The 23,192-nt window shown below is 38.4% G+C and overlaps 2 protein-coding genes across 2 annotated transcripts; both read left to right on the top strand.

Annotated features, from left to right (window-relative positions):
• Positions 1–2,365: 2,365 nt before the first annotated feature.
• LOC114466698 (hepcidin-like) lies at positions 2,366–2,905 on the top strand. The gene is made up of 3 exons (XM_028452335.1): positions 2,366–2,492; positions 2,574–2,651; positions 2,819–2,905. The coding sequence occupies exons 1-3, from the start codon at positions 2,406–2,408 to the stop codon at positions 2,903–2,905; spliced, it is 252 nt and encodes an 83-aa protein (XP_028308136.1). The 5' UTR covers positions 2,366–2,405.
• Positions 2,906–6,195: 3,290 nt separating this feature from the next.
• On the top strand, positions 6,196–7,932 carry LOC114466482 (elongin-C-like). Its single transcript, XM_028451948.1, has 4 exons — positions 6,196–6,277; positions 6,629–6,656; positions 7,383–7,517; positions 7,742–7,932. The coding sequence occupies exons 2-4, from the start codon at positions 6,650–6,652 to the stop codon at positions 7,930–7,932; spliced, it is 333 nt and encodes a 110-aa protein (XP_028307749.1). The 5' UTR covers positions 6,196–6,277; positions 6,629–6,649.
• The last annotated feature ends 15,260 nt before the right edge of the window (positions 7,933–23,192 follow it).

The following is a 23,192-nucleotide window of genomic DNA, read 5'->3' as shown; positions in this document are numbered from 1 at the left end:
TCTTTTCTCTCCCACAAACTTTCAGATATCTGAAAACAGGTAAAAACTGACCATGTGATAAATGTCTGTAAAGACTATTTCATGTTTTACCCACAAACAGTGTTATAAGTGTATGTATATTGTATTTTTGAGACCAGAAATTTCCTCTTGAGAATCACAAAGAAAACTGTTTATCAAATGAAGCTTCTTTACTTTATATTCTAATGGGTAGCGTTGGACCTATTGAAGTGGACATGCTGGGAGACACATTAGTGTTGTAGTGATCCTCAGAAAAGTGGGTATACTCGCTTTGTTTGCCCTTTTTACTTAAAGAATCTCAGAACAACACTCTGCTTTAGATAGAGTGAGATGTTAGATCATTCTATTTAGGGCACACAAAAATATATCAGTAGAATTAACTCATTGTCACATAATTTCTGCTGTTTGATCTCAGGGAGGAAGGATTATGAAAATACTAAACCAATACTAGTCCACAGAGGAATAACAGGCAACTATTCATTTTGATTGAACCATTCTTTATTTCACAGTGAGGAATGACAACTATTTTCTCCTCTGGCAAGTTATAGTTTCATTGTAAGCTCTCTTAGAACAGCAGGTTTGCTACAGAGAGCATAGGCTAGAGTGTGCCACACTACATGATCATGACTGGATCAGTTACAGTTTGTTGTTTTTACTCACCAACAAGAAGTCTGCATGAATGTAAAATATATTCAACATGTTTCACTTAAAGCTACACTTTGTAGAATGGTGAGGTGCTCCACGCTCCCCCCTTCACTCCTGAACTAAACTCACTGGTTCTTCTGAACATTTGCTTACAAATGTAAGGACTTTATCTTGTGTTATTAAAGAGTATTCTGATGTTTTAGACACATTAAAGCACGTATCACTCACTGCTGGGAGGACAGTAAGAAGCTCACAGTAACAGCCGCTCCTCATACAAGAAGCCGTGTCCAGCTGATCAGAGCAGACACACAACTCCACATCCAGACTGCAAATAACTAGTGTCTTTTCTCTGTTTCTACCTTAGATAATGTTTTTCTTAGGTTTACAAGCTGTTTATCCCATCTGTTCTCTCTCCCTCTGACTCGCTAAGTGGGGCAGACTGTGAACGGACTGAAAGCGGATCGCGCGCAACCCACCACATATAACGAGAGGGACCTCCGTGAGTCTGTTCCTCGTGAACACGTTTGTGCCTTTATTCTGTTACTTCTCTACCTCGGTCTTCCTTTTTCCTCTTGCGTTGCCGTGTAACCACTGTGCCAAGAGCCGCGACAGAGACTTCTGCTAGAATGTATTGCCATGGGACTTTCCCTACTCTCAGATCGTGAACGCGCATAGACTTTTGACGAGCAGCTCGAGCAGCCAACAGTAATGCTTAAAACATGGGATCGCCCTGTTGGTAGAAAGATCTGGGTTCAAGCCCTGGGTTGGACACGTGGGTCCTTTTGGTGTGGAGTTTGCATGTTCTCACTGTGCTTTTGTGGGTTTCCTCAGGGGGACACTTAATCAAACCCAGCTCTGGCTCAGTTAAACCAGGATCTTACTGGAACCGTAGTTTCATCCAAGAGAAAACAGCTTAATTGCAAGTAATACAGTCAGTGGTGCCAACAGCTCTCAACCAGGTTTAAACAGCAGGCTTGGTTTATCTGCTGCAGATGCACTCATATGAAACCATGTCATGAATTTGAAAGCACTTTAAAACACTCAACAATGATCTACAAAATGAATAAGGAGTGAAAAGGACCCATGTTTCCCATGTTCTCACCTTCTACAGATTTATTGTGGTCTTTTTAAAAGGAAATTAAACAGTATATGATGGTAAATACTTGATGATTTTAAATCATTATTAAAACACACAAGCACCAGCGCACAAAAAACACACCTGTATTTACTCACAACACAGACACACACTCAAACGACCAAACAACACCAGCGTCTAAAGGCACGTTACACACTGAAAGAGAGAGAGAGAGGAAGGAAGAGAGAGGCAGTAGGTACAGGGCTCACACCATAACTCTGTGGCCTTACCGGCCGCCATAATGACTATTGTCTTCATGCAACATTTTGGACAGATTATGATTTTGTTTTGAGTAAGAAATGACTCTCACTGTGAATTCATGAGGGTTGGCAGCTACGTGTGTACTCTTCATTTCATATGGGTCAGATCAATAGAAAGACTCCAAAAGGACAGCAGTGAGAGTGAGTCAATGTCAACAAGAAGCCACCTTTAGTGAAAAGTCATGCTGCAATTACTTGACTTTCTTCAATGTGGAAAACCCAGTGATGAGGCAACAGAGGTCCAATGGGTATAAATATCTCCACAATCTGCAGCTGAACATTATCAAAAGCCGACAAGTGTCCCTAACAGAAATCTGACATCTTGTGGATCTGCTGAGAGTGTAGAGATGAAGACTTTGAGTGTGTTTGTTGCAGTGGCCATCGTGCTCACAGTGATGTGCAGCCAGCAGAGCTCTGCTGTCCCAGTCCTTCAGGTCACATCTCCAGCTGAATTCTCTTACAGCCATGTCAGGATTTGTTGTACTAATGTGGACAATCTTCCATCTGGTTTACAGGGTGAAGAACTGGAGGAGACCATCTTTTTAGAGATTCCAGATGCTGTCATGGATGAGACTGTGATGGACTCCATGAAGGTAAGAGCCTGCTCCAACACACCTGACTCTGATCTGAAGCTGTACAGAGAGCGTAGTAACAGCCTCTCCTTGGAATCAGAGGCCATAGGAACCAGTTTGGACTCCTCTGTACTAAATGGAACCAATGCAGAATACATAATGATGATGATGTGTTTTATCTTTCACAGACGCTCTCTAACAACAGACAGAAGCGTGCAGCCAAGTGTCAGTTCTGCTGCAAAAATGGACATTGTGGATTCTGCTGCGATTTCTGAAAGACTTTAACTCCATCAAACACACGAGCAGAAATCTGAGCTCACTGGTTTTGTTGGAATTGTTTTAACATTTAAAGATGTATTTATTTAATGCTAATGTGGTGATTGGTTGTGACAGCAACCTGAATTCAACATTAGCCTAGTTTGTTTTGAAGCAGGTAGACAATAGTTTTATAGCTGATCCTTCATCTGTGCTAATACAACATGACAAGTCACATGTTTGTAAAGTGACTGCTGTTCTAATGATGAGATTTTCAAGGAAATCCACAAAATGGGTTTTGAAATGTTCAAACCAATAAACTCTTGAAGAAATATTGGAGTGTCACTGTTTAAGTTCCTTTTGAATGAATGAGCAAATTACTAACATGTATTTTCAACATATAATAAACCAACAATGAAACAAAATACAATTTCAAAACAATTAAAAGAACTGTTTTATTTGAAGAGTAAAATTCCTTCATTTGATCGATTCTTTAAATATTCCGAGTTGACACCAAGATTCAATGATAATACAGCCGTTCCAGTTAGAACCCGGTTTAACTGAGCCAGACTCTGGAAATTACCCTGAGCTGGGTTTGATGAAATACCCCCTGATCAATCAGTATTGATGTCAACAATAAAACAAGAAAAAAAGCAAAAATAAAAGTATTGTGTAATAAGGGAAACAATGACTCCAACCCATTCAAAAGTGTAAACTTGTCATTATCTGTTTCTTTTATTTATTCATTCCCCCTGAACAGTGAATTACAGATAATGTAACTGTAGCTCTGTTTGTTTCTGTCGAGCCCTGACGTGTCATTAACAACATTTATATGAATAAATAAAAGGAAACACTCACTGTTGTTGACGTCTTCATCAGAAATTATACCTTCATCTTTGGCTGTTGGTGAAGAGGCATCTTCTCAGATGGGGGAGGGGGACAGAGCGGCTCATTGCACCGGTGTAGCATCGCTAACATTAGCTACATGTTTATGATGTATTAAGTTTCTCCCTCCTGTCTCCACCCAGGTGTGTCTAATCTTCATGATTTATTTCACTTTTTTAAAGTGTGCTTTGTCGTATCCTATATTCATTGTGTTTTGTCGTTGTGAACTTTCGGTTATTATTTAATTGTTTTGTTTCTTCTCGTCGGTATGCTCTGTATGTTTGTCAGTCCTTGGTTTGTGTGGTTTGTATTTATACAGGTCTATGCTCATTAAGGTCCAGGGTTGTATAGTCTCTGTGCTTGGGTCCTCCATGTGTCCCTTCAACCTCCCTCCTACAACCCACACCATGACATTATGCATGTAGCTACATATTATCTTGTACAACAACAAATAATGTTTTTCTTATATACAATACCATGAACATTTAAATCTTAAAATTACAATTTAACACTTGACTTTGTTCCATAATTCATGTAATGTAAATGCTAGTTGTGGACTGTTTCAAACCCGTTTTGAGATTAACTGACCACTCCTATCTTCTTGGTGAGTTAGCTGGGATGTCATTGTATTGGTGACTTCATAGCACAGTAATTTAAAGTAATGAATTCATGAACATAATAATCAAAGTCTGCCTGCAATGAGTCACACCTGCTCCAAGTTAACCATCAGAATCACGTATGGAATGAAGGTGAGTGTTCTTCAAAAATAAATCTAAACAGTGATGGAAACACTTGGTATTTATGGTTTTTAGTAGGGATGTAACGATTAATCGTAAGGCAGTTAAAAATCGATTCATAGGTATCACGGTTGATATCGATTTTCTGAAAATTGAATCGCAGTACTTTTTTTAACCAGCAGAGGGCGCTATCCAGAAGTGTTGGCGGCGGGCGGAGTCTGCTAATACTTTCTTTCTGGCTGCTTTCTACTCTTAAATATGTTAATAAATTATTCATTGCCCCTTTAGCACCGAAAGACTATCTGTAATATTACTTGAATAGCTGTAAAAGTCACGTTTTTCTATTAGCTCTGTCTGCTAGCATAGCATCTCTTCTTCACTGCTAGAATATCTGCATGCCAACCGACCACTGTGTTACCAGCGCCCTCTGCTGGTCCAAACAAATATGACATAAATCTGTGCAATGACGGTTTTTTTTTTTTTTTTTAAAAGTCCAATTGTTAAGGCACAAAATACATTTTCACTTGCACTTTTAAAAGAAAAAGAACTATTATGCAGTTTTGCATTGTTTATTATAGATCCAGAATTTAAATTAATAGGCTTCATTTTCATTGGTATTATTCCTTTATTTATTTAATTCAAGATTTATTTTTAGATATATTGCATTGTTTTGAATAGTTTATCAAGGAATTCTTTTGACAATGAAAAATAAAAGGAAAATAATACAGTATTTTCTAGTTTTTTTCCCCCCAAAAAAATTTGTCTACAGTCCCATTTTGTAAATGAAAAAATTGTGAGAGAATCGTATTGTGAACCCATTATCGTGAATCGAATCGTATCGGGAGTTGAGTGAATCGTTACATCCCTACTAAATATTTATACAAAAATACACAAAATTATTCCAAAATCACTACAATGGCAACAAAAAACAATAATTATACAAAAAATGCACAAAAAGACAACAGAAAGATACAAAAATACACATAATGACTCCAAAAACATACATTACAGAAAAACACATTAAACAAAAAAAATATAAAAATGAGTATAAAAAACAACAAACACACGCTATTTTAGTTTGCACCTGCAAACAAACCCCTTTATAACACTACAAAGTACAGCGTATGTACACCTCTATGTACATTCAAGCTTCAAACACATACTCATTTGGCCATAATTCACAACTCTACTTATGCTCCTACATGAAAACATACTTGTGACGGGCAATGTACTAGTAATTAAAAAGTTGAATAGTTTAAAAAGTTGAAAAGTTAATAAAAAACTCGGATGACTAAACACCACAAATAACATCTAAAGTGTAGTCTGTAATTCTGCCTTTTAATTTCTATAATCAACATCAGATTATTTCTGATCAGTATGTTGTTAAAAGGGATTCGATTCCATAAACATATTTTTCATATTTTTTTATTCCTTCCTAACATTTCATTTACAGTTCCCCAATTTCTAGCATTATTTAAATTAATATATCTAATCTTCCTATGATAATATAACACACATTTAATCACAAAAGGCAGCTTCGATCAGATCAGTGTTGACAGGTTGTCATGGCAACTCAGGCTAAAATGGAAGTTCAATGTTGACAGGTTGTCATGGCAACTCAGGCTAAAATGGAAGCTCAATGTTGACAGGTTGTCATGGAAACTCAGGCTAAGATGAAAGCTGCAGAATCTCCTCGTGCACGTCAGACTAAAGCTTTAATAATATCGATTAAGCAGCAGATGTCATCAGTGAGCAACGTTTGAGACCAAAGTGAGTTTCTAATAATAATAATGTCAACTTTAATGACTCATTTCATGATTTTCCACTACTTCATTTTCAAAAGATACTCTAATCATCATAACAACTATCTAATCTATTTTAATGTGTATTATCTTTTATTAGAAAATATGCTTAAAGTTAATCTTTTTTGTTTTGAGGGATTTTCATTGAAAAGTGATTTTCATTTTATTTTATTAAAATGTGAAAGGTACACTGCTTTCATTAATCTGTACTAGTAATTATTGATCATTTCTGACATAACATTGACTTATAATATAGTATTCTGCATACATTTTAAATTTATATGTTGACATTCAATTTTGTTTCCCTGTTTTCTTCCAGAACTTTAAGGAATTTGAGTACATGATGGGTGAGTGTGTCAATAATCTAATAACATTTTTCACCTTGTACATTGATATTTAGATGATATAATATTAGCTAAACTGATCAGCCACTGTATTATGAATATTATATTGAGCCTAATAAATCTTTTTTCTAACACAAGCTGCCATGATATATGAATGACCTTTCTATAATAATTATGTTCTTGTAAAACATTTATAGCCCATAATGTAGACTATAGTTTTATTTCAGTTATTGTTTTATCAATTATTTTTGATTCCAGAAATGTTAACTGGAGCCTTTGGGAGGTACTAAATGTATGCATAATAACAGGCAAACAGCTCAGGTTTGATAAATGTGAATTCTCACATTTGGTTTTACTTTACAGCTGCTATTCTTTAATAAATCCACTCCATAATGTATTGACTACTCTCAGAATGAAAGAAGCATTTCATCCAGAATAACAAAGTGTTTCTGAACAGGATTACAGACTAAACCTCAACAGAGTCAACATCACATGGAATCACTACATCCAACATGTGTTTTTTTAATCTGATATGCAGGACGTAATGAAACTATTCCTAAGCAGAAGTAGCAGATAATAAAACACATGCAGCCATTTGATGCTGACACCATCCTCCTACTAAAAGTGTTTTATACATTTTATGTATGAGGCTTCTTTGAACAGTTGATCATGTTGCAGGTGATGTTATAACTACTTGATTTAACGGCGTGTATTTGTCCTCACTGTCAGACGGTGAAGAGAGAGCCTGTGAAGGACCAGATTCTATGTATGTGAAGCTGATTTCCTCAGATGACCATGAATTCATTGTGAAAAGAGAACACGCCCTGGTATCAGGGACAATCAAAGCCATGTTGAGTGGGCCAGGTAAGGAAACAGCACTAAAGAGAGCTTTTCTGATATCTTGAAGACTTTTTCTAAGGAATATTTTTATTAATGAGTGTAAACATTAGACAATGTTGTATCTACTAATGTTCAATCTGTCCAGAGTCACAGGTGTTCTATTTTATTGCAAAGCACACACAGATTATAAGTAACAATGGGTCTGAATATCATTTGGGATGTTTGACCTTCTGTGACTTCATATGCAGGACAATTTGTTGAGAATGAAACCAACGAGATAAAGTTCAGGGAGATTCCCTCTCATGTCCTGTCGAAGGTCTGTGAGTATTTCACCTACAAGGCCCAGCACACCAACAGCTCCACAGAGGTACCCGACTTCCCCGTCTCTCCAGAGATCACTCTAGAACTGTTCATTGCTGCAAACTTTTTGGATTGCTAAAGTTGAAAAGAAAAACATAAAATAAAAGCATGATCATTTATCAAAGTGTCTTTTTTCCCTTTCCAAAAAATATTGCCTCAATATCATGAGCCCAGTATTGTTTATTGTTTAGTGAGCTTTGTACATCATAACATCACATAACACTGACATTATGATAAAAGTGGAGGTCTAGTGGTTGAGGTAACAGGCTCACCTGGTCTATCATTGTGGGATGTTGATCAGTCCCTAATACTTATTGATCCTGACTGCTCCCTGGATGCTACACCATGGCTGCCCACTGCTCCTCACAGAGGGGTTAAATTACAGAACACATTCTGTGTATGTAGCTTTACATGGCGTTGACGCCAATATTTGTCATTTAACACGTCTCATTTGGGATGATTATAAACCTATCTATTATCATACCTTTTTTCTGTGTATTATTACAGAAGTATAATTACACAACAAACAACATCTCATCAGACGGCTCAGCTTTAGCGCTTGGTCACTATTAGCAAAACAGCTACTGAGCAGAATGGCAAGTAACACAGTACTTTGTTACTTACTTAAGTAGGTTTTTCAGTTACATTGTACTTTTAGAAGTGTCTATGTTTACTTTTACTTTGTTACATTTTCAACATAAATGTTGGTACTTTTTACATCTTTACATTTCCCAAAAAGGCTCGTTACTTTATATATATATAGCCTATAAGCCTATATTTTAAAATTTTTGGTGCAGCAACACCAATGCGCGACAACTGTTTTGACCCAGCGGCTCACTCACACAGCCAGGATCAGACAGAAGCTGAAAGTAAGGGGAGGGGGAGGGCTTACACACACATACAAGTAATGATGATTAACTAAAGCTAGAGTGAAATTCCATGGTAAGCCAATCAAATTTTAGGTAAGTGGGCGTGGCTATCAAGCTTGCGCTGACAGTGAGAGGACAAGAAGCAACAATGTGGAGCCTGGAGCATCTGTTGATTTAAAACTGAACTACATCTGGAATTGAACCCGCTCAAGACTGTGGAGATGACAGTGGACTTCAGGAGAAATCCCCCCCACTCCCCCCCCTTACCGTGGACTCCTTCAGGTTCCTGGGATCCACAATCTCACAGGACCTGAAGTGGACCTCCCACATAGACACAACCAGGAAAAAGGCACAGCAGAGGATGTACTTCCTGCGTCAGCTGAGGAAGTTCAACCTGCCCCAGGAGCTGCTGATCATGTTCTACACCTCCATCATTCAGTCTGTTCTGTGCACCTCCATCACTGTCTGGTTTGGATCTACAACCAAACTAGACAGACACAGACTACAAAGGATAATCAGGACTGCAGAAAAGATCATTGGTGTTGATCTGCCCTCCATCCAAGACTTATACCTGTCCAGGGTCAGGAAACGGGCAGGTAGCATCACTGCAGACCCCTCACACCCTGCACACAATCTGTTCAAACTCCTCCCCTCCGGCAGACGCTACAGATCACTGTACGCCAAAACTACCCGCCATAAAAACAGTTTCTTCCCCCAGGCTGTCACTCTGATCAACACTAAACAGTCATAGAGTGTCAGACCTGTTTCTGTTACTGTGAAATAACCATGGAACTAAACATAACAACCCTGGATCAACCTGTCACTGAGAATGTTCATGGACATAATATTTTCATTTAAATGTTCACCTGCACTACTCATCAATGTACTACTGCACTATTATCTTATTATTATTATTATTATTATTATTATTATTATTATTATATTTTTATTTTATTTCGTTATTATTATTATTATTATTATTATTATTATTATTATTATTATTATTATTATCTTGCTATTTTTATTGAGTTTGCATATATTAGTCTAACTACTCTTATATTTATGTTTATACTTGTTTTTTTTATTTATTTTTCTTTATTCTAGTTGATTGCTATTATTTAATGTTACACTATCTGAGAGAGCACAGGTCACCAAGACAAATGCATCGTGTGTATTCATACACTCTTGGTCAATAAAGTTTATTCTGATTCTGTGTTTACAGCGTGGAAGTTTTTTTTTTCATTTTATGAAGTCAAATGTTATCTGTAGGTTTTATTTTACTGCCAATTATTTATTGAATCTTATTTTATCAGAAAAAATATCTGATCCATGACTCAGACATTAAAAAAATGAGCGCCACCAAGAAACAACCTCTGGTGCTCCTTGAGAACAAGTTGTGTGCAGCCCTGGTTATTACATAAGAGCCTTATCTCATAACCAGGGGTGCACACAATCTTCAGAAATGTGATGTGTTAACCTTAAAGGTGCAGCTCGCAACTCTCAGACCCCTCCCCCCCTCCCTCCCCGCTGCTTTCTTGCCCTGCCTCCAAACATTCCAAAGTTCCTCCCTCAGATGAGCTAACGTTAGTCCGAGAGCAACATCACAGTAATATAACATGCTCCGTTAAAAGCATATTACTGCAGCGCTTTTCTCTCTCAATGTGCACACACCTCAGCAGCAGCAGCAACAACACAGTGTCCACATGGAGGCTGCTGCACACACATGACCAACACATGCACCACAGAGTTCTAGTGTAACAATTACAAATCAAACACAATGTAAATCAAGCAGCAGTAATTACCTTTCAAGCAGAGAAATAGCTAATTCCATCTTCTACTCCTCCAGACCATACACTGTAAAAAAGATGGCACTCCAGCCCAGGAAGGGGGTGGGGACTGTGAGCAATAGCTGTCAGGCAGTCCATCAAACACAATCCTGGCTGTGATTGGTTCTTTTTGCTCGGTCGTGGTGCATTCTGGCAATCTGCCAAAGGCTGCAGGAGCAGCTGGGGGCGGGGCTCAATGAGCCTGTTTTTTTTTCACACAAACTGCTAGTTTGATGTAAAGCTGTCCTTATATAGTAACAGCTTTAGTAAAGATAACAAAAAGTCACTTTTATAAGAGTTGCAGACTGCACTTTTAAGTGTGCAATACAAATGCCTAAAGGACTAGTGAAGTACATTAGGATACTAGACATGTAGTGTTTGTTAAACAATAACATTGCTAAAGCAGATTCTATATAAATGATCCTGTGTTTATTAACAGCTTTGCAGCCAGTGAGTCGTGCAACAGAAATTCTTTTTACATTTAAAAGTACTTCTGAGTACATTTCAGAGCCTGTACTTTCATTTTTTACTTGAGTAGATACTTGGATCAATACTTTTTACTTCTACTCAAGTAAGGAATCTGGGTAATTTTGCCATCTCTGCGAAGAAGCTATGTTGCAGATTTATAAGAAACACAGTGAAGAGCATGATTGTGATTCTGCGTGCTAGTCCCATGGGTAAAGAAGTTAATACCACTCCAAACTGGAAATGAAAGTAATGTCACAGAAAATTGTTGACTATTACCCTTTGTTACGAGATGCTGGCACAGATATGCCTTATGTAAGTAATGTTGTTTTTTTCCTAAATTTTAACCTACATTTTGGGTGGAATAGCAACAAGAAAAAACACTTATTATTAACACATCTCTAGTAACAGGTTATGTACCACAGGCCTTTAAAACCGCTGTAATCAAATCTCTCCTTAAAAAACCAACCCTCGATCCAAGTGACTTGTCCATTTATAGACTAATATCTAATCTCCCTTTAGTTTCCAAAAGTCTTAAAAAAGTAATCGCAGGTCAACTATGTGATCACCTACTTATACGAGAGCTTTCAGTCTGGCTTTAGAGCCCATCACAGCAGAGAGACTGCCTTAGTAAAAGTAACCAATGATCTCCTCTGAGCCTCAGACAGAGGGTTGGTCTCAGTTCTGGTGCTCTTAGATCTCAGTGCAGCCTTCGATACAGTGTCTAACTGTCTTTCTGCAGGGACGCTTGCAGGATGGAGAACGTGCAGAACAACATTAGAAACAGGAAGTTCACCTTCAGCACCGTCCAACTCCTCACATTCCCCAAACTCTACAGACCCCTGGACGGCAGCTACGGACAGACGCTGGCGCTCTACAGCGCCGTCTGTTGGCTCTGTGATGCTCTGTGTGAACACTTTAAGTTCCAGTTGTCTGCTGTCAACAGCTGGAACAATAAGAGTTAAACGTCCTTTTATTTATGTCACAACAAAGCTGGATTTCCTTTGTTTGATTTTACATCGATCTCATTTATATTTCTAATTTTCTTGTTTTTAACTTCTAACTCGAAAGTATTTGCCTGCACAAAACAAACAAACAACAAAAATGGATGAAATAATCTTGTGCTTTTATTTTGAAGAGGATAAATCGAGCAGCAGAGGATAATGTATGAACACAAACATAAAGGTAATTATGTTTCAAATTTAGTCAAATAAAGTAGATCAGGGCAAGTTTGGGCTTAAATAGAATTGTAATCACATAATTGATAATTAATAAATGACATCTCTGATCATTTACCAATATTTACGATACTTAACACTAAAAAGAAGAACCTTGAAAATAATAACACATTGACATACAGAAGACTGGAAGGAGAAAAACAACTAGAAAACTTTAAACAACAGATAAAAAGAGAGACGTGGGAGAGTGTTTTCAATGAAGAAGACGTGAACGTAGCATATGACACATTTACAGACACAATAACAACAATATACGATAAATGCTGCCCTTTGAAACAAATAACAATCAAAAGTAAAACAAACAAAGTACCATGGATTAATAAGAAAATAGCCAACGTATGCAAAAAAAAAAACATATTATATAAAAAATATATAACAGAAAAAACATTAAAAGCAGAAATACGTTAAAAAAAAATACAGAAACAAAGTCAATAATTTACTAAGAGAAAAAAAAAGAGAATGTTATGAAAAACAATTAAAAGAGAATAAAAACAAAAACAAAAAAATGTGGGAAATTATAAACACCATAACCATGCGCAAAAGCAAAGAAAAAAATGCAGACCACTTTATAATAAACAATGTAAAAGAATACAATAAAAACATAATAGCACAAGAACTCAACAGTTTTTTCATTAATACTGGAAAAAACACGGAGAAAGGGATTAATCAACACCCAACACTTAAATGGAATCATTTTGACAATGAGAAGAAAGACATTGATAAGTACTTTGTACTTGAAGAAGTAACAGAAGCAGAGGTGGACAAAATAATCACAACCTGTACCTCAAAAAATCCAGAGACGTTAATAATCGAACTATGAGTCTAATAAAAACCATAACAGCGGAAATAACCCCGCCACTAACACATATAAGTAATCTCTCATTTAAGAATGTCGTTTTCCCAGAAAAAATGAAAATTGCAAAAATCAGACCGATTTACAAGGGTGGAGAAAAATGGAATTTCACTAATTATCGACCGATATCAATATTACCACAATTATCGAAAATTCTGGAAAAACTCTTCATGAAAAGACTCGACAAATTCATAGAAGACAATAATATACTACATGAAGGACAATATGGGTTTAGAAAAGGACGTTCAACAGCAATGGCTATAATTGACATCACGGAGAATATAATAGACAATATGTTGACTTTGAAGAACACACATCAAAATGCCAAACCATACAATGTGGTGTGCCACAGGGTTCAATTTTAGGGCCAAAACTGTTCATTTAATACATAAACGACATTTTCAAAGTCTCAATTTGCCTCAAACTAATGTTGTTTGCAGATGACACAACCATCCTATGCTCAGGTAAAGACATTAAAACTTTAATAGAGTCAACAAATGAAGAATTATCAAAAATCCAGACATGGTTAGATGTAAATAAACTAGCCCTAAACGTCAGCAAAACAAAATTCATCAATTTCGGAAAGAAAAAAATAATAGGAGATATAAGACTGAAACTAAACATGGAAATAATAGAACAAGTAAAAGAATATAGGGTACTAGGAGTTTGGATGGACGACAAGCTGACCTGGAAAAAACATATACAAATAGTTAAACACAAAGTTGCCAAAAGCAGTTACATTCTATGGAAGCTTACATACCTAAATCCTACATACCAAATCACTTAAAACAATCTATTCTTCACTCATAGCATCGTATTTAAATTACTGCTCCGAAATATGGGGAAATAACTACAAAACGCATCTTGAACCATTATTTAAACTACAAAAAAAGCTATAAGAATTTTACATAAAGCACCACACAACGCACACACAAACGAATTATTTGAGAAGGCAAAATACCTAGAACTGCAAGAAATAATACACTACAACACACAAATACACGCATCTAAAAAACTACCACATCAACTACAAAAACGTTTCACATATATTTCAAAATTCCTACGACTTCAGACATAATAATGTGTTTAGACTAGACAGGGTCAAATCGAACGTTGGGAAACATAGTACAGTGTATAGAGCCATGAACCTCTGGAAAATCCATGACGCAGAGACACAATTATCCGAAAATCTGACAAAGAATGAAGAGAAAACACGAAGGATATTCCTACACGCATACAGGTCCCAAGTCAACTCTTCATCGAACAACAAAGCGACGACATGGAACTCATCGACTGGTCATTGAGAAGAACTTTTCGTTTGGAGAGTTGGAGGAACGTAAACAACGACTGGAAAAGAAAGCTCGAGGACTACGGAGAAAAAGGACAGTGAGGAGGATAAACAACAGGAACAATGACTGCAGACGAGAACTTATCACGTAAAAAAGCAAAAAAAAAAATAAAACACAAATTAAAAGATGAAATTATGGTATGAATAGAATAGAATAGAATAGCCTTTTATTATCATTACATAACATGTAATGAGATAGAGCTCCCCATAAAAATACAAACATAAGAATAAACAATGTATATACATATAATAGATTTTAAAAAAGTTCACATACACTCATATCAGTATTAACATAATACTGTGCCAACGTATTGCATAGAAACTATTGCACATTGCCCAGTATATTGCACCAGTCAGATAATATTGCATAACAGTGTATGGTATTGTAGATTTAGTGCATATGAGAGTTCAGAGTGGTTATGCCTTTCGGAAAGAAACTGTTCTTGAGTCTGTTTGTTCTAGCTTTGATACATCTGTAGCGCCTACCAGAGGGCAACAGGTTGAACATGTGGAAGCCAGGGTGTGAACTGTCCTTGATGATGCTATGTGCTCTGTTGAGGCAGCGTGAGGTGTAGATGTCCGTCAGGGAGGGGAGAGGGCAGCCAACAATCCTTTGAGCCGTTTTTATTACCCTCTGAAGCCTCCTCCTATCTGCCTCAGTGCAGCTCCCGTACCATACAGTTATACAGTACATGAGCAGGCTCTCGATGGTCGAGCGGTAAAAGGTCAGCAGCAGTTTTGAGTCCAGGTTGTGCTTCCTGAGGACTCTCAGGAAATGCAGTCTCTGTTGGGCCTTCTTGGTAACCGCAGAGATGTTGTTTGACCAGGAGAGGTCCGCAGAGATGAGGACACCGAGGAACCTGAAGGTGTGGACCCTTTCCACACACTCACCGTTGATGTAGAAGGGGGCAGGGTCTGCTCTGTGCCTCCGGAAGTCCACGACAATCTCCTTGGTCTTTGTGATGTTAAGCTGCAGGTTGTTAGCAGAGCACCACGCTGTCAGCTTCAGGACCTCCTCTCTGTAGGCTGACTCGTCCCCCCTTGAGATCAGACCAACCACTGTGGTATCATCAGCAAATTTCACAGTGATGTTGCTCTCATGGGTTGGCCTGCAGTCGTAGGTGTAGAGACAGTACAGGAGGGGACTCAGCACGCAGCCCTGTGGAGAGCCAGTACTCAGTGTGCGGGTGGAGGAGAGGTGGGGTCCAAGTTTCACAGTCTGGGGCCGGTTGGTCAGAAAGTCTCTTATCCAGGCACATGTGAGAGGGGGGAGGCCCAGGGTGTTCAGCTTGGTGATCAAAATGTCTGGGATGATTGTGTTAAATGCTGAGCTATAGTCCACAAAGAGCATCCTCACATAGCTCTGCTGGTGTTCCAGATGGCTGAGTGCAGAATGGAGGGCTATGGCGATGGCATCCTCTGTGGATCTATTAGTCCGATATGCAAATTGGTGGGTGTCGATGGTGGAGGGAAGACAACCTTTGATGTGATGAGGAACCAGTCTCTCAAAGCATTTCATCACTATAGGTGTTAGGGCCACTGGACGGTAATCATTGTGGCTGACAGGAGACGACTTCTTTGGCACAGGAATGATTGTGGCAGATTTTAGGAAGAAGATAAGAATGTTTGACCAGGGAATAAACGAGGTTTGATGTAAAATTATCTGTGTTCAAATCAGGGGATGGATCTAGATAAGCAAAATGCTTTTTTTCCGTTGCCCTTTCCGGCATGCAAAAAAAAAAAAAAACCATGATGTGATTTTGCTCTGAATGTCAAAGTGAATTTCTGTGATTGCAACCATGTCGGAAATGAACTGAATAAATAAAAAAAAATAAAATTAAGCCCAAGATAAATTAATTTTCTCAGCTGCTAAAACATAATTCCAGTGTTTGTCAAACACATACACACACAGGTTCTAGGTTACCATAGCAAATACGCTCACCCTAGAAATTATATAATATTTGTTAGTAGTTAGTTAGTTGACTTAACTGGCACTTATTAACACTACATGGTTAAATTGCAATAAATGGGCTTAGTTTTGGAGCCAAATGTTGTTTTTTGATAAATAAAAGCCAAAGGATACCAATGTTCAGATGTAATAGTTTTCAATAAAGCAAAAGAAATTGCTTCAAAGTCACTGAGAGAAATTTTTTTTAGAAAAAGCCTGTTTTTCTCAGCTTTTTGCTCTGAAACTGGTGATTTGTGTAAAACTTGCTCTATTCAACGGCTGATTACAGAAGAAAACCACTGGCCCAGTGCACACGTTCAGAAGCTGATCGAGAAGCTCTGTGCGCTCTCACTCAACCACATCACCGTGGTTACCGACATGTCACCAGATCAAGTGCAAAGTAATGAACTTGTGAGGTTTCTAGTGCAGGAAGTATATTTATCACCTTTAACATTTAACATCCCTGTTATTGGGAAAATCTGGCAAAACTGTGTAAATAGTTCTCAGGAAGTTATTTTTTTGTTTTCCCATTTTCTGCAAACTTGAAAAATCAGAGACTATGTGTTGTTATCATTGTCTTGAAGGGAAGGTCGGTACTATGCCAACAAAGTGTTCTGTAACCAGGTACAGGAACAGCACAATTTCACTGAGAATAGGTAAACAATCCAGACTATAGGTGTCAAACGTGCTGGGGCACGGAAGCCCTAGTTAGTCCAGTGTCCAGAACCTCTGCCTATCACTGGAGAAACAGAGACTCAAATATTAAACCTATGTTTGTATTTTATTATAAAACATCAATCAGAAATGCTGAAAACATGAAACAACAATATTATGTATGTGAACTATATTACATGTACTAAAACTAAAATATAACAAAATTACTGAAGAATATAACAAATTGTCAACTTAACAACACTCAGCAAAAGCTCTTTTGCTGGTAACTATGGTAACATTCTGTTTGGAAGAAATGAAAGCTTTAGGCTCTAAAATGCTTTCATCTTTGAAATTCTAAAATGCTTTCATCTTCACATGATCTTCATTGTCAGAACATTTCACAAACTCCTTGGACTCAGTGACTTTACTTATTCTATCTCTGACAACAGCAATAATTTTGATCTAACGATGGAAGTGCATCAGTTCAATGTAAAGAGTCTGGAACAAACATGCTTTGATGTCCTTAAGGATCATCTCTGCCCAGAAAACTGCATTGGGCTGTGGCAGTTTGCAAATGCCTGTTATATTCCCATTTTGTTTCAACTGAAGTATGAGGCCTTTCACTTTATCTGTGAGAATTTTGAGGAGGTTTCACTCTGTGAAGAGTTTTTGCAGCTTGCGGAGCAGGAACTGGCTGATATCCTGGATCAGGATGGCCTTACTGTGACCCAGGAAATCACAGTTTATCAAAGTGTTTTAAGATGGATAAACCACATGCCTGAGGAACGACAGGGAGCCATTTCTACTCTGTTACCAAAGGTACGACTGGGGCTGATGGACAAAAGTTACATCACAGACAATGTGCTTAACAATGATGTGGTAAAAACAAACCCTGAGTCCCACCTCTTGGTCTCTGATACCCTTAAAGTCATGTCTCAACCTTCGTTACTCTGCTCTGAGTCTGGGATCAACAACACCTTGTTTTGCCGTCGCTTGCCAAACGCCGTCTTACTGATGTTTAGAATATATTCTAAAACCATAGAGGCCTTTGACTACAGAACTAACAGCTGGATCACAGTTCACACTCATCCCAGTCTGGAGGATACCATGGCTCACTTACTATTCTACAGCACTGTCTTCCTTGGTGGATGCTTCTACATTGTGGGTGGTGTTTTAAGATGGACCGACCCCTCTAACAGAGTGTGGAGGTTTAACCTAGTCACACACACTTGGCAGGAAATGTCACCAATGCAGGAGTCACGGAGCTTTGTGAGTGTTACCGTGCTAAAGGGATGCATCTACGCTATGGGAGGCTACAGGGATGATGGTACCTCACTAACAACTGCTGAACGCTACCAGCCCAACATCAACCAGTGGACGTTCATTGCATCAATGAATGAAGAGAGGATCAGGGCCAGCTGCACCACACTGAACAACAAGATTTACATATGTGGAGGACGGAGTAATAGAGTACTGAATACTGCTGAGTATTACAACCCAGACACCAACCAGTGGACACTGATCACTCCTATGGGAACACCTCGGTGTGACCTTGGGGTCGTTGCATATATGGGCCACATTTTTGCCGTTGGAGGCAGAGATGGGTTCAGAGATCTGAGGTCTGCTGAGGCTTACGACCCAGTGACCAACACCTGGTACGATGTCCCTGAAATGGTCCACAGACACAGATACTTTGACATTGCAGTGATGAACAAGCAGATCTTTGTTGTCTCTTGTAGGACTGGAAAAATTGTTGAGTGCTATGACTACACTACAAATACTTGGTCTGTGGTATTTTCTGGCATGGACCACAATGATTGGGTGAAATGCTGTGTGATTTCTGGACTTCCCAACATGGCTGAGTACTGTTCACCTCGTGAACCCATCATACCCAGGACACAGGTCTAAAAAAAGTCTAAACTAGATACTGAGATGGAGCAAATGTTATTTTCCATGATTCTAACTGGGAGTGTAACCTGCTCTGACCAGGTCTGTGTGTATCAATAAAAGTGTTTAAAGACATTAGAAGAACTAATGTGTGAATAAATGGATCAGTTCATGTCCCAGCTCAGATGGGATGGTTTTAATTAGCCTGGAGCAACCTGAGTTGGTGATGATCTAGAAAAAAAATACTACATTTTAGTGGTGACAACATATAGCAGACGTGTAGATGTACTGAATTTAATTAGAATTGATGTTGTGGTTAGCAAGATAAGTATTCTAAAGGGTTAAAATTAGCAGAAATGGATGATTATTAGATTAAATTACTTGAAATCAAACTTCCTACAACACAATAACAAGTGAAATATACTGAATATAAAACAAATAATTTATGTTAAAACATTTTTGCTTTTTTAATTTATGCAAATGAAAGCTTCGGAACAGGTAGAAAACAACTAATGTAAGTACAAAATGACTCAGTATTAATGAAAAATGATTAAGCTGTTTCTTGATACAAGTTGACTCATTTTGAAATAAACCTCAATCTATATTAAAACTAAAACCAAAATTTTAAAACCAGTTTTTGTTCATAGAATAAACATCTTATCAGAATCACAACCAGGAGTATGAGTACCATCAACATTTATTAACAGTATGAACCGTACACCAGAAACAGTGGTTGCTGCACACTTTTTATGTCAAATTTAAGACAATTTAAAACTTTTTTAAAGCAAAACAAACACCAATGAACAAAACACATAATATGCTGCTGTATAAAGTGCTGTGATTTGTCACGTGAAGAAGGCAAAAACAAAATGATCAAACATTTGTGCAACACTACAATGTAAAGTTTTCAAACATGTCTCAGTTCAAGTGCCATCTAACATGTGAGACCTAAGGACACTGAGGGAAAACTTGTGGCGTAGCTAGCCAAGTCAGGCACAAAACAACTTATTCAAAGGCATTGCAAACAAAAACAAACACAACAGACCTGACAAAATGCTGCTTGACATTCACCTATTTTTCAACCAATGATTTCCAGAAACAGGAAAACGTAAAAACCAAATACAGATAAAAACGGTGTATTTCTGATTGGTTTTAAAATTTCAATAATCCAAATAACAATGGTAACATTATTTATTGTTTTGTTTGTTTGCCTTTTTTAGGTGACGACAGTTGCAAACACTGCAGCTTCTCTGTGGACTTGTAATAGAGAATAAGAACGCTACGTCAACTGTATAAACTATGGAAGTATATCTGTACCATAATTAAATTTAAAATCCATTAAAAGAAATGTTTTTTTCATTTTCAGAATATAGCTGCATTTTTTCACTCATAAATAAAATGAATAATAAATCATTCAAATTGCATGTTCATTTTCTTCTTCCCTTAAACATGACGCTCTGCTGGGAGGAGTCAATGCAGACTGGAGAAGAATTACAAACGGTGGAAAATCAGATCATTTCAGGTCAAAATAATGTGAGCAGCTGATTTTCTGAGGGTGCACAGATCCTAGATGACTAAGATAGTTTATAAATGTGATGACTGGACTACAATAGAGTTACACAGAAGTAGTTTGATATTTGCAACCACTGTTTATTTGTCAAAGGTCACATATTAATTTAATGAAACTTTATTTATACAGGGACAATTCCAACAATAGTCACCACGTAGCGTGAGATAACAGGCAACACATTGTGTGATCATTGGTTTCTAAGAAGGGTTTACAGATGAAAAGCTCTATTATAGCTAAGTGTTTGCTAATATGCTAATTATTGTAACATAGAATAGAATAGAATAGAATAGTCTTTTATTGTCACGGTACTTGGTGGTACAGTGAAATTTGAGAGATGCTCGCATAGAGCTACAGTACACCACAGAGCATAGAATTAAAAGACAGGAGCGAAAACAACAACAATGCATTGAATATGTACAAAGATGATAAAAAACCAACGTACGGCATAAAAATTTTAAAACGAGACATCGATGAGTAATTTACAGAATAAATAACAGTTTAAAGTGCTGTAGTGATTAGTGCTAAAGTGTGTGTATGTGTGTGTGTGTGTGTGTGGGGGGGGGGGGTTATGGGAGATTGATCCTGAATGAGTGTGTGTGTGTGTATCCATGGGTGTTTGCAGTCCGTATGGCCCAGGGGAAGAAGCTGTTTGTCAGTCTGCATGTGTGAGATTTTGTTGACCTGTAGCGTCCGTGGCTCAGGTGGTAGTGGGTCGTCTTCTGATCGAGAGGTTGGGGGTTCGATCCCAGTACCTGACTATGTGTCGAAGTGTCCTTGGGCAAGACACTGAACCCTAAGTTGCTCCCAGTGGTCGACTAGCGCTTTGCATGGCAGTCCTGTCCCACTGGTGTGTGAATGTGAGAGTGATTGGGTGAATGAGCTGATATGTAAAGCGCTTTGAGACTGCTTCAGTGTGGGGATAAAGCGCTATATAAAATCAAGTCCATTTACCATTTACCATTCCAGAGGGCAGCAGGTCAAACAGGGGGTGGGCAGGGTGTAAGGGGTCTCCTGTGATGGCCTTGGTTCTCCTGAGGCAGCAGGATGTGGCGATGTTTTCCAGGCTGGGCAGAGGGCGGCCGATGATTTTTTGGGCAGTGTTAATGACCCTCTGCACCGCCTTCCTGTCCTTGGCTGTTGAGCCTGCGTACCACACACCCAGACAGTATGTCAGCACGCTCTCCACAGAGGAGTGATAAAAGGCCAACAGCAGCTTCGTGTCCAGATGGTTCTTCCTGAGGACACGCAGGAAGTGTAGCCGCTGCTGAGCCTTCTTGACCAGGGCCCTGATGTTGTCAGTCCAGGAGTGGTCAGCGGAGATGTGGGCGCCCAGAAACCTGAAGGTGGTGACAGTCTCCACCTGTTCTCCATTTATGAGGAGGGGGGTGTGGTCCTGTCTGATCTTCCTGAAATCCATGATCAGTTCTTTTGTTTTCTGGCACCAGCGTGATAGTTCCTCTACCTCGGCCCTGTACGCTGTCTCATCCTCGCCTCGGATGAGTCCCACCACAGTGGTGTCGTCCGCATATTTAATAATGCGGTTGGTTGGGTGAGTTGAAGAGCAGTCATAGGTGTACAGGGCGTACAGTAGAGGGCTCAAGACGCAGCCTTGCGGGGAACCAGTGCTGAGTGTGATGGTGGAGGAGTGGTGGAGGCCGAGTCTGACAGACTGTGGGCGGCTCGTCAGAAAGTTTTTAATCCAGTTGCAGGTGGGGAGAGGTATCTGTAATTTCAACAGTTTGGTGATTAGGATGTCCGGAATGATTGTGTTGAACGCTGAGCTGTAGTCCACGAAAAGCATCCTCACATAGCTCTTCTTGTTTTCCAGATGACTCAGCGCTGTGTGAAGTGTGATGGCGATGGCGTCCTCTGTGGATCGGTTTGCCCTGTAGGCAAACTGGTGTGGGTCGAAGGTGGGAGGGAGGCAGTCTCTGATGTGCTGAGAAACTGATCGCTCCATGTACTTCATGATTACAGACGTCAGAGCGATCGGTCTGTAATCGTTTAGGCTGTCTATGGCAGGTTTTTTGGGGATGGGGACGATGGTATCCAGATTTTAATAGCAGACATGATATTTACAGTCATAATATATTGTGTTTCTGGGTGTGCAAAGGTTACAGATGTGTTCCAGTGAATCAATATTATTTTTTATATTTTTTGGAAAATAATTTCTTAATAATATTTCATCCCAAGGTTCCTTTTTCAATGCAGATATGGTAAACAATACCAAAATTCCATATGTTCATAATAATAAAACTTTATAAATCTCTCCCATGTGACCAAACTATAACACTGCATTTTACTAAATAATGATGACATGTATGGTGACCATACGCCTGGTTTTAAACATGTCCTCTTTTGTTTTCATGTGGTCTCTGGGTTGTCTGGGGTTATTATACGAATGACATTTCTGGGTTTCCCAGGGACTTTAAACACATCTCAAGGCATGTGTTAATTTAAAAGATGTACCGCTAGTGTTATAAAGGGGTTTATTTGCGGGTGCAAAATAAAACAGCGTGCGCGATTTCCCTGGTTTAATTCTATGAGACATGAACATAATAAATGTTTGTTGTTTTTTTTACTCACTTATATTTGTTTTTGTTTGGTGTATCTTTCTGTAATGTATGTTTTTTGGAGTCATTATGTGTATTTTTGTATCTTTCTGTTGTCTTTTTGTGCAT

The sequence above is a fragment of the Gouania willdenowi genome, chromosome 7 (assembly GCF_900634775.1).
Source record: "Gouania willdenowi chromosome 7, fGouWil2.1, whole genome shotgun sequence".
NCBI lineage: Eukaryota > Metazoa > Chordata > Actinopteri > Blenniiformes > Gobiesocidae > Gouania > Gouania willdenowi.
Note: the sequence above shows the minus strand (reverse complement) of the source record. Positions and strands in the feature narration are given on the sequence as shown.